General features: G+C 43.9%; 1 protein-coding gene and 1 pseudogene across 3 annotated transcripts; one reads left to right on the top strand and one right to left on the bottom strand.

Annotated features, from left to right (window-relative positions):
• The first annotated feature begins 348 nt into the window (after positions 1-348).
• On the top strand, positions 349-5891 carry LOC136471537 (E3 ubiquitin-protein ligase GW2-like). 3 transcript variants are annotated; one of them, XM_066469275.1, is made up of 8 exons: positions 349-722; positions 2377-2428; positions 2510-2555; positions 2647-2728; positions 2840-3002; positions 3101-3203; positions 3386-3452; positions 5059-5891. In XM_066469275.1, exons 1-8 carry the CDS (start codon positions 519-521, stop codon positions 5629-5631), a joined length of 1290 nt encoding a protein of 429 aa, XP_066325372.1. In that variant the 5' UTR covers positions 349-518; the 3' UTR covers positions 5632-5891. The 3 variants fall into 3 exon arrangements, with proteins under 3 accessions (XP_066325372.1, XP_066325373.1, XP_066325374.1); XM_066469276.1 differs by having other exon boundaries at positions 350-722; positions 5062-5891; XM_066469277.1 differs by lacking the exon at positions 5059-5891 and adding an exon at positions 3955-4986 and having other exon boundaries at positions 355-722.
• A 5104-nt stretch (positions 5892-10995) lies between these two features.
• On the bottom strand, positions 10996-11882 carry LOC136468829 (uncharacterized; annotated as a pseudogene).
• Between the last annotated feature and the right edge of the window lie 553 nt (positions 11883-12435).

Below are 12435 nucleotides of genomic sequence, written 5' to 3'. Positions count from 1 at the left end.
AAACTGACGGTAGTAACATGGAGAGCATAAAAAAATTGAACGAGTGACGCTAAAAACTGCTGAACTTTTTCATAGACAAGCGTGACATTGCGACTTTTTTTTAATGAAGAATTCCCGCAGCAGCAGGTTTACAGGCGGAGAGAGGGAAGGGAAGCCGCGCCGCAGTCTCTCTCGCAGCACAGCGGCAGTGCAGAAACTGCTGCTGCCCCTGCCCCCTGCCCTTTGCCCCTGCTGCGTCCGTCGCGTGCAGCTGCAGCGTGCGGCCCGCTTCTCTTTTGCTCGCCTCTGCCCACCCGCACCGAGGAAAAACCTTTTTAAAAAATCACTCCCACTTCGCCTCGCCCGCTGCTACAGCGCATACGCCTCCCCTCACCCCTCCCTCCCGTTGCGTATACACACACCGTATGTATCTACGGTGACTCGGGGGGCACGCACGCAGTGGGGTGGTGGGGGGCAGCGACCGAGCAAGGGTTTCGTCTCCGGCGGCTGCAGCAGCGGCGGGGGCGGATCTGGGAGGGATGGGGAACCGGATAGGCGGGCGGCGCAAGTCCGGGGTGGAGGAGCGGTTCACGCGCCCGCAGGGGCTCTACGAGCACAAGGACATCGACCAGAAGAAGCTGCGCAAGCTGATCCTCGAGGCCAAGCTCGCGCCCTGCTACCCGGGCGCCGACGACGCCGCGGCCGGCGGAGGGGACCTCGAGGAGTGCCCCATCTGCTTCCTGGTAAGCACGCGCGGGGAGATCTCCACCCCCGCCCCCCCCCCCCCCCTCTCTCTCTCTCTCAACACCCCCCCCCCCCCCACACAGAATTTCGGCGGCGTCTGCTGTGGCGCGAGTGCCCGACCACGGGTGGGGGCTTCGGCGGGGGGTTACTGACTGGGTCGATTGGCGGTTGATTCTGTTGGATTTCCGTGTGCCGTTGCCACGATTCTGTTACTGGTTGGGGAGGTCGATGAGCGTGCACGTGGTTCCAGATGCTGTTCTGGAACCTCCTAGGACCAGGGGGTTTCAGTACGCTTAGCCACGTTTTCTAGCCTAATAGCACAATTTGTCGACTAGTTCTGCAAAGTGCAGTTACAGTGGCGTCGTATATTTGTTCTGTGCGCATGCCTTGTTATCTTCTGCTCTGCTTCTGTAGGAGTACGTGCATTGTTGTTAGGGATATTCCAGGGGCTGTGTTTCCACAAGGTCGTAGGACCAGCAGAGGTTTAGTACATTTCCATGTTTTCAATGGCGTGGCTGTTTTTGCCTGATACCCCAGAGTTGCCAACAAGTAAGGCAAAGTGCAGTAACGGTAGCATCATTCTTTGTTCTGTGTATATGTCTGTGACGGTATCTGCTGCTCATGCTCTGCTAGGACATCATACTGTATATACATACATTGTGCAAATGCCCTGTTCACTTGGCTGATAAGCCATGGCCGAAAGTACTGTTGGCTGATTTGTTGCGAGAGAAAAATACTGTTCGTTGGCTGAAAAAGTACGGCGTATAAGCCAAGCGAACAGGGCGTTTCGCCCTGTTGTCCTAAGATTGTTATTACACCACATTTGATGCTTTGATCATGTTGTTTGGAGAACTTCCTGAATTTCTTTTGGATGGCTAACTGCTGTGCTATATGAGGTTTTGAGTGCCAATGCCCCACTGATTTTAATTCCTGGAGCAACATGGCCTAAGAATGTTCTACTATTCTATACTCCTATGTGATTGTAATGTTGTAACAGGCTTGCACGTCGCTTGAAATGGGCAGTGGTACTTCTAGATGCTCCTGAGATGGGTGTATTACGAGCCTTGCAAGAAACTGCTTTAGTTCCATACCTAATAAGTAGCTCTGTACCAACGTATTGGGTGCTTTTCTTTAGTTCCATACCTAATAATTAGCTCTGTACCAACGTATTGGGTGCTTTTGTCTCATGGTTGTATAATTGCATCCCTTATCTCATCCTCAATGTGAATGTGGTTATGCTCTTGTTAGCTGGGATTTTTAATCTCATTGCTACTGTAGTACACTCAATGATTTGGATGTGCCTGATTCTGTTGTATGAAATTTTGTTCTATGTTTCTGGTAGCTTGTAAAAAACTGGAAATGGCGTTGATTTTGTTTGCATCTACATGGCTTAGTCAGTTGTTTTGGTGTTACTATAGTTGGACAGGTGCTGCAATTCTGTTGCATTTTGGTCACTAGCTTCAAAAGTACTTTGAGGAATTTGGTCAATGGTAGTGAAGAATAAGATTGGTCTATTTTGTTCTTAGAAGTATTTTGGCATTCGGGTTAGTTGGCTGTTTAACTAATCAGATAGAAACATCAGTTGCTTTGTGCAACCACTGTGTTATTTCTCCTCGAGTCATTTCCTAATAAGATTGTTTTCATTTGTTGCAGTACTACCCAAGCCTCAACCGTTCAAAGTGTTGCTCAAAGGGGATATGTACAGGTAATGCATCCATCCTACTGTTAATTTAGCCATCCCACACCTGCAAATAACCTTTGCATATCCTGTTTGACATTTTTACAGAGTGTTTTCTTCAAATGAAACCGACTCATACTGCTCGGCCTACACAGTGAGTATCCTTTATTTCATCTTGTCTTAGTTTCATACTATTTGGTGATCTACAAGTCTTCTTATGAAAAAAAAAACTTGATCACTGAAAGGTGCCCATTCTGCAAAACGCCCAATTATGCTGTGGAGTATCGTGGTGTGAAAACAAAGGAGGAAAGGAGCATAGAGCAGTTTGTAAGTCGTATCTTTTAAATGCCTGCATCTTCCATTTATGCATTGCCAACTTCTGTACTGTCTTTAGACTGCAATCTGCATTTGCTGTAACTTATGTATAACATATTGCAGGAAGAACAGAAAGTCATAGAAGCACAGTTGAGGATGCGCCAAAAAGAACTCCAAGATGAAGAAGCTAAAATGAAAAGAAAACAGAGCAGGTGTTCTTCTAGCAGAACAGTAACCCCAACAACAGAAGTTGAGTATCGAGATATTTGCAGCACATCCTTTTCAGGTTAGCAGTGGATGTAACTAATATGCTCATTTAATAATGCTATCTTTCTGCATTGTAGTCTTATCACTTACACAGCCATAATGTCATGAACTCTGTAGTGCCATCATATCAATGTACTGAGCAAGGAAATGAATGCTGTTCATCTGAACCTTCATGCTCTAGCCAGGCTAACATGCGGCCTTTCCATTCTAGGCACAACCGGTATGTCATGCTATCTCTTTGATGTTTCACATGAAACCATTCGATTTTTGTTTGTTGTAACTTAGAATTTGCAAGGTTTAAATATTATACTGAACTTGATCTTTTATTTTGACAAGAAATTACGTTTAACTGTTGAGATGAAATTGGCATCTAACAACTGTGCCACTTGTTTTTGCTGACAGTGATGATAATGTTGACATGAATCTGGAGGATATGATGGTTATGGAAGCAATTTGCCGTTCCATTCAGGTTAGTGGACAGGAACTATTTTGCAAGATGTGTGCAGTTCATGACTTGAATAATACTATGAATGCTGATTTATATTGGTTTTCTAAGAGCTTCACATGGACCAACATTTCCCTAAAATAAATGTTTACCAGTTTCAATGTGCAGCATTTGTTGTTAAAGAAAGCATGGTGAAAGCTATATGCTCTCTTAGAAAGTTACAGAATTTGTATTTTAAATAGTTATATGCTCTCTCTTATGAGAAAAAAGATTGTGTGATAACATGTTGCATGTTGATAAACTTTTGGCATGTGTTGCAAATCTCACATTTGTTTGTTGTAATGCTAATATGTGCAAGAAATTTGTAGAAAACAGTCATGCTACTGGGTAGTATAGGGTCTATGAGTTTTTCCTCGCCCTTCTCTCTCTCTCTCTTTTTTTTTTTTGGTAAATAGCCCTTGTCAGCATTAGTATATCCATTTAACAAATATTTCATATTAACTTTTAGTCGTTTTCTGTGATCCAGAGTTTGGCTGTTCATGTTTTCATTTGCTACGAAATCTCAGCTCTATCTGTGTTCTGGATATCAAGTTGAATTGATCGTGTTATGGCGATTGCATGAGCTAACTGCAACTCCAGATTGTTCGCCAATTCTGTAGATTTCGAACATGATTTGTTTTTTGTGTACTAGTTTAAAGAATGGACTCATCGGCGATATGGTTTTGTGGAATGAATGTAATTAGGTCTGTGGGATAAAGCAAAGTTTTCTTGCCTTCAACCACTACTGTCAAAAAAAGAGTACAAAAAAACTTCCCATATCCATAATGCTGGCTAATACAACTCTTTCTGAGGTAATTAGTCCATGACGGGGCAATATCTGTTCTATGCATCAATTATTGATATATGTTATTAAATCTGATGGGTGTTCTCGATACTGCACTGTGGGAGTTTGCTTCTGACATAAGTGCCATATTTAGTATGTGCATACACTGTTGGAGCATGAATTGACAACTATGTTTTCTTTCATTTCATTTGAATAGCCTATTTCAGGGCATTTGAAGGTCGAGTAGCTAAACTGAAATTATAGTGGATGTTCTCTGTTTGTTTAATGAGTTTTGTGTACTGTTGTCCAGTAAGCCATAGTTCCTTCTAAAAATTGCATGGTGTTCCCAGTTGTGTGCTTGTTATTTCTCAGTGCATGCAAATTGCAAGCGACAACCAACCATTGACATCCAGCTAACATAGAACACCTGAGGGCTGGGGTCAAGACTCATCAAGGGTAATGGCACTGCTGCTACTTACGAAAGACCAAATATGTAACCATACATAGTATCAACTGACACGATCTCAAGGACTTGGCTGACCTTATCAGGGCACTATCTATAATAAATGACAAACATCTAAGATACTCCCAGGCTGTTTGTCATTATAATACTTAAAATTTCTTTGCATAAAAAAATGTTTTCATAAAACAGTTAATGGTAAGATTGATGAGATTCTTCAGGAACACCTTTTGAGATCAATTTTTTACTTGGATCAAATCCAAACAATAATCTTGGCTTTGAAATTTATGTATTTGCTAAGTGAAAGCAAACTCTATATCTGTTTCTTATTTGTTTCTTTACCTTAGCAGGAACAAGGACATCTAGTGAATCCTGTTTGTGGCAGCTACTTTCCTGTAATCGAACCACCATCACGTGAAAGGCAGGCATTTCTTCCAGCTGCTCCTCTAGAAATGCCTCATCCAGGTGGATATTCTTGTGCAGTTGCGGCTTTGGCTGAGCACCAGCCAGCAAGCATGGATTTCTCTTACATGGCTGGCAGTAGCACATACCCTGTCTTTGACATGATCCGGCGACCATGCAACATGTCCAGTGGAAGCTTGTGCGGGGTCGAGAACAGTTCACTAGACACCTGGAGCGGGATAGCACCAAGTTGCAGCAGAGAAGTGGTAAGAGAGGAGGGAGAGTGCTCAACTGACCACTGGTCGGAGGGTGCGGAGGCGGGAACAAGCTATGCCGGATCGGACATCATGGCGGATGCAGGGACCATGCAACCGTTGCCCTTCGCTGAGAATTTCACCATGGCTCCAAGCCACTTCCGCCCAGAGAGCATCGAGGAGCAGATGATGTTTTCCATGGCCGTGTCACTAGCAGAAGCTCATCATGGTAGGACGCAAGCGCAAGGGCTGGCATGGTTGTAAGTTGTAACACTAATTTTGACGCCTCGGTGCCCTGCCCGCTTTCTGTTGCGCTGCCGTTCGACTTGCCCCCTCCCTGCTTCTCTGCTTTTTCTTTGCCACCCTGTTTGGCATTTTGCTCCTTTTTTTTCTGTTCTTTCTTTTTGCATGTGTTGCTTCATGGCTTGATATAGATCTTGCTATAGCCCTCCATTGTCATTGCTTATATGTATGTAAAATGGAATATGTGGAAATAGGAAAGAAAATGGGTCGAAAGTTCTTTTGCCGGTGGGATGCGCAGTGTGTTTTCGCATTGCAAAGCATTCTAGGATCTTTCTGGTTTCAGGTACCTCGTGGACCTGGAACGAGCATTCTAACTATTCTCTCCGTTGACATATGAGTAGGCTACATCAGGTGGGGGTGTAAAGATGTTTGTTTGTATGGGGAAAAAAAGACCATCTAGACATGTTTTTCGATCTATTTGTGGATTCTTCTAATCTCTTGTAGAACTACTTTTAGTTGTACTAGTATGACTTGTCACTTGTCAGGCAGACAGCAGCAGCAACAATATTATCCAGCCGTACCACAAGTAGTATAGGTGTATTGGCATCGAGCATGTTGGAACCGATGGACAGACTGAGGACAGTGGGCAGAGATTGTTGCGCACGATTCCGGATTCCAAGCCGTGAGGTTGACAAAAGGAGGGAGGTTAGGTTCCCTTCTTGGAGAGGAACCGAGGAGGAAAGAAACCTCGGATGCCGACTGCCGACACCAATATGCAAAGCTGACCGTACTGAAACATGGTTGTTCCGTGTTTGGTGCGAATCTTGTTGTGGTACTACTACGGTTTGGTCTGATTTTCCACAGAAACTTGTGCCCCTTGTCTAAACGTGAGCCGAGGGCCAACCATACCTTTTACGAAAGCGTTTTTGGGTAAGAAATGAATCGGCTTGTGGCTTGAAATGCGGCCCATTGAGCCACCGTGTGGGCAGCGCAAGGGTTTGCAGTTGCAAACCGGAAAACGACTAGCCCGTGCACGCGTGAGGTACGCGTCAACAGAGTCTAACTCTGAACTGATTAGAAAAACTATTTTGAGAAAACGTGATGCGAGCATCCGATGGAGATCGTTCCGCTTCCGCGACCACTGTCTACGGCCTTTTTGGCATGGCTCATGTGCTCTAAAGAATCTCTTGGAGCTAGCCATTTCTAGCTCTAAAAATCATATTTTTTTAAGGATTAAGTCCACTTTTGGCCCCTCAACTATCATGTCGGTCTAATTTTGACCTCTAAGTACAAAACTGTCTGGTCCAGGCACTAGAACTTTCAAACCCATTCAGTTTTAGCCCCTTGGCGCGGTTAAGGCGGTTTGCGCTGACGTGTGCCTGGTTTTGACTCGCCACGCTGGCATTGACAGCCACGTAGGACGGCCGCGCGGGTCAAAACACGAGCCGGCCCGCTCAGCTCTGTCTCTCCCTCTCAGTTCCTCTCCCCCGAACCATAGACGCCGCCGGCGCCTCCATCGCCGTAGCCGCTACCGCATCCTCTCCTCCGGTGCCTCCGCGTCCGCAGTTTCCCCTCCGCCTGGGAGTCCTCCGCTGCCACCTTCGCAGTCGTATGGGCTTGGAGGATTGAAACGAACATGCTCAGGTACGATTGAATCCGTCCATATTTCTAGATGTAGGGATGGAAGTACTCTTAGGTTAGTTACCTCGGATCCGTAGTCCTAAGACTCTACTATATGTTGTAGGAATGGATCATTTGGAATTTCTTTGTGTTCGATTTCACTTTGGTGGCGAGTTTTTCAATGATGGAAAGAAGCTTCATTATCTATGTGGAAATGAGATGTCATTCATCGAGCGTGACAAAATATCTTTGCCTAAAGTAATTGGACACCTTAAAGACCACTACAATGCTTCAGAGCCTGTTCTTCTCCATTGGTTGTTCCCTGGCAAGGATTTACTGAATGGGCTCAGAGTTTTGGTAGATGACAAGGCTTGTTTGGACATGTCTGAATGTGTTACTGATGGAGGTGTTGCAGATGTATTTGTTGAGCTTATTGAAGTGAAAGCTGATGGTATGGAGACTGAGGAGGAAGAGGATGGGGAGGACCAGTGTAGTGACTGGGAGGAAGATGCTAAAATAGAGAGTGAAAGAGCAGACAGTGAAAGCACTGGGATGGAAACACCTCATGAAGACAATGTGGTGGTTGAGGATTTGGCTATAATGAATATGTCATCACTAGAACAAGTGAAGAAGGACTTAGTAGGTGCTACTAAGTATTTGAATTGGGTTAGAGAGAAAGAGGCTCCTGTACAGAAGTTGGTTATGCAAGAAGAAGTGTTTGTTCATGAAGAGGATCCTCTACAGAAGGAACATAGTTCAGATATGGATGATTCTAGTGACTAGGATTACTTGCCTGGTGATGATGAGAGTAGTGGAGAGGATGAGGAGGTAATCCAGATTAGAGTTGAGCTAAAGGAGTTAAAGAAGAAATTGAAAGCTGGAGGCATGTTGGTGGTTGATAAGGAAAGGCATGAATTCAATGTGGAATGTGCTAATGAAGAGGATGGTTGTGATTCCCATGCTATGGATACTGATGAAGAGGATGATTCATATGATGAAACATCCGATGGAGAGTTGGTTAGGAAGGAGAAGAAATTCCCTAAGTTTGATGCCAATGCTCCAGTGCCAATATTCACTATTGGGATGACTTTTAGTAATAAGTCAACATTCAGGGAGGCTGTCATCAAGTATGGGCTGGCAGAAAGGAAGGTGATTAAGTTTGTGAAGAATGAGAGCACAAAGTGTAGAGCAGTTTGTTCATGGCCAAAGTGCCCTTGGGTTTTGCATCTGTCAAATACATCAAGGGCAAGTAGTTGGCTTATAGCCACATGTAAAGATGTGCACACATGCCCACCAAAGAGAGACAACTCTTTAGTGACATCAAGGAGAATAGCAGATAAATATGAGAAGTTGATATTGGCTAACCCACACTGGTCAGTTGAGAGTATGAGAGAAACAATTCAGGAGGAAATGTTTGCAGATGTCAGTATTTCAAAGATTAAGAGAGCCAAATCAATTGTGATGCAAAGGATGTATGATGCAACCAAGGGGGGTATGCTCTGGTGTTTGACTACCAGCTTGAACTACTGAGAAGCAATCCTAGGAGTACAATAGTAGTGAAGCTTGACACTAAAGAACTTGAACCCATGTTCATGAGGTTTTATGTCTGCTTTGATGCATGCAAGAAGGGGTTCCTTGCTGGTTGCAGGAAGGTTATTGGACTAGATGGTTGTTTTATAAGGAATTAACCAATGGAGAACTGCTTTGTGCACTAGGTAGAGATGCCAACAATCAAATGTACCCAATAGCATGGGCAGTTGTAGAGAGGGAGACCAAGGAGTCCTAGGACTTTTTCTTAGCTTTGCTGAGCACTGACCTGCAGTTTGGTGATGGTGATGGCTGGGTATTCATTTCTAATCAATAGAAGGGGCTCATCAATGCTGTAAACAAGTGGGCACCTAAGGCGGAGCATAGGATGTGTGCGAGGCATATCTATGCTAACTGGAGGAAGAAGTTCACTAACAAGAAGTATCAGAAGCTTTTTTGGAGATGTGCAAAGTCTTCATCAATGAATCTATTCAACTACAACATGAACAAGCTAAGGAAAGAGACATCACATGGGGCTGATGCTATTTTGAGAACTGATCCTAAGCATTGGAGTAGAGCATGGTTCAAAATTGAGTCATTCTATGATTCTGTGGACAATAACATGTGTGAGTGCTTCAACCACTGGATTCTGAAAGCAAGGTTCCTTCCAATCATAAGTATGCTTGAAGGTATAAGGCGCCAAGTTATGGTAAAAATCCATGAGAACAGGAACAATGCAGAAAGGTGGACAAGTCTTATCTGTCCAAACACCTACAAGAAGCTAATGACATATGTCATAGCTAGTGGGTTCTGCCATGCTATTAGCAATGGCAACAATTACTATGAAGTAACCTACTGGGATCATAGATTCATTGTGAATTTGGATGAGAGAACTTGCTCATGTAGGTTCTGGCAGTTGTTAGGTTTGCCCTGCCCTCATGCTATTTTTTGCATCTACTATGCATCTTGGCCTTTAGAAGAATTCATAGCCAAGTGTTATTCTGTTGAGGAGTACAACAAGACATATGCACACTACCTGCAACCAGGTGAAGGCAAGGTCTTCTGGCCAGTATCAAATAGAGAAAAGCCATTGCCCCTAGGTATGTAAGAATGCCTAGAAAACCAAAGAATGAGAGAAAAAGGCAAGATGGGGAGAAGAAGAAGCCACCTAAGGGTAAGCTATCCAAGAAAGGAATAACTATAAGGTGCAGAGTATGTAAAGGGATTGGACACAATAGGACAACTTGTAGTAGGAGGATATGTTCTGGTAATGCAAGTGGTGGCGCATCACAGTATGCTAAAGGAAGTGGTGGTGCATCACAGTCTGCTAGAGGAAGTGGTGGTGCATCACAGTCTACTAAAGGAAGTGGTGGTGCATCATAGTCTGGTAGAGGAACAACTTCAAAAAGAAAGTCATGCCCTTCATTTACTACTACTAGTAGCAAAAGACATTGCTCTCAGTCATCTGTTGACCGCAATGTAAGTTTAACTGCTTATTCCATGTGGTCATCATTAATAGTAATATACTTTCTTTATCTTAGTTATATACTTCCTTTGTCTTACAGGATGGACAAAAAGCTATGAAGTCATCAGCAAGAGTGAAGACAACGTTGAAGGAAGGGGCTCAGGTTAAGGTCACCCTAGAGGCCACTATACCAGGGATGTCTGGAAAGCACAGTAAAGCAAGCCTCCAAGTTTTAGGTGCATCTACCTCTAAGGTTGTTGTGTCAGCTGTAGGACCACCCAAGCAGATTTATCCACAGGAAGGAAGACCAAGTGTAGCTGATCACAAGGGAGCCACTCCTTCTACCTTACTGCTGACAGGCCCAAATCCTTGAGCCTATGTCCGTGTCTATGTGTTATCTATGCTATCTGGAACTTCATGTATGTGTCAAATTTTATGAGTCTGTGTGTGCAACCTGAACTATTGTAATGAACTTGATGTTCTATTATTGTGTTTATTATGTGTTAATCACTGAATGACATCATGTTAATCACTGAACCTAAACTGAATGACATCCTGTTATGATCTATGATCCTATTTATTATGTGTTAATCACCAACTGAATAACATGTGCTGTATTGAACTGTAGTCATCTCTTTGTGTAGACGCCATCAAAAATTTGACAAAGCTCACTGGTTACACATATAAAAAGATTTATACAACTAAAACATTTCACTAAAACATTAGGATATGAGCATTAACCTGATACTCATACATGGTCCAGAGCATTATGCTCATGCATTAAGCTGATACACAACCCATAATAGTACCAATAGGTTTCTAGTACCAACATAGATCCTACTAACTACAACTACAACTACACCAAGGCTAACACCACATTGACTTACATGATCCAAGTCATCCAGGAAGCAGCCACTAATGCTACACACAAATAGAGCACCAAACAAGAACTTCCTCTCCTTCTCCAATGTCCCTATCCTCACCTCTAAGTCAACTCTAGATTTAGCTCCCAACTACAATTCAACTTGCATAATGGCCACATCTCTTGTGGCTGCAACAAACATGGCCCCTCTGTCTTCATTGTACCTAACAACGCCTTCTAGTTCAAGCTACAGTATTTGATTCTCCCTTGTTGTGCCTTCTAGCTAAAGCTGTAGTCTTTGATTCTCCCTTGTTGCACCTTCCAAAAGTCTTGCAGTCTCCATTCTTGCATCTTCCAAACTCTATTCAGCTACTCTAGTTGCACGCTTTTAGTACTTCACTGCATCTCGCAAATCAAGCAGAAGTTGCTTCTTGAAACTACTGTTTGGCGGATCCACCCAACTATAAAAGTCGCAACCACCATCCTATGAAACAAACCAATAACCAATACATCAGAAACACACTCAATCACTGATGCATCTATAGACTATGAATCATGAAGAGAATAACTTACACGAGCCTGTGTACACTTTAGATACCGCAATCTTAGGTTCAAATCACTCCAAGATATGAACCTAGCAGCTTTTGCACCGCATTTGCATAGCACTGCTGGGGTATACTCTAGTGGTCCTTCACGATAGGGGATGGGTGAGGACGAATCGCCATGGGAATCACCATGGCGACGCCATCGTGATTCTTGGGTCCCCAAACTTTGGCTAGATCCGCTTGAGGTCGCCATATACGACTGCGAAGGCGGCGGCGGAGGACTCCCAGGCGGAGGGGAAACTGTGGACACAGAGGCACCGGAGGAGAGGATGCGGTAGCGGCTACAGCGATGGAGGCGGTGGTAGTGGCTAGGGTTTGGGGGAGAGGAACTAAGAGGGAGAGATAGAGCTGAGCAGGCCGGCTCATGTTTTGACTCGTGTGGCCGTCCTATGTGGCCGTCAATGCCAGCGTGGCGAGTCAAAACCAGACACACGTCAGCGCAAACTGCCTCAATCGTGCCGAGGGGCTAAAACTCAATGGGTTTGAAAGTTCCAGTGCCTAGACCAGACGGTTTTATACTTGGGGGTTAAAATTAGACCGACATAATAGTTGAGGAGCCAAAAGTGAACTTAATCCTTTTTTTAATTAAAAATGAAGCAACATAAATTCATGGGGCTAGAGATACGGGAACACTAGAGGTATTTAGTTATACAGTTTTGATACTATTTTAAATTAAACGTTAATTAAATCATTTATTTTATCCTACAAACTACCAAGGTTTTTGATTTCTCATCTTATATTTGCAT

The sequence above is a fragment of the Miscanthus floridulus genome, chromosome 8, assembly GCF_019320115.1.
Source record: "Miscanthus floridulus cultivar M001 chromosome 8, ASM1932011v1, whole genome shotgun sequence".
NCBI lineage: Eukaryota > Viridiplantae > Streptophyta > Magnoliopsida > Poales > Poaceae > Miscanthus > Miscanthus floridulus.
Note: the sequence above shows the minus strand (reverse complement) of the source record. Positions and strands in the feature narration are given on the sequence as shown.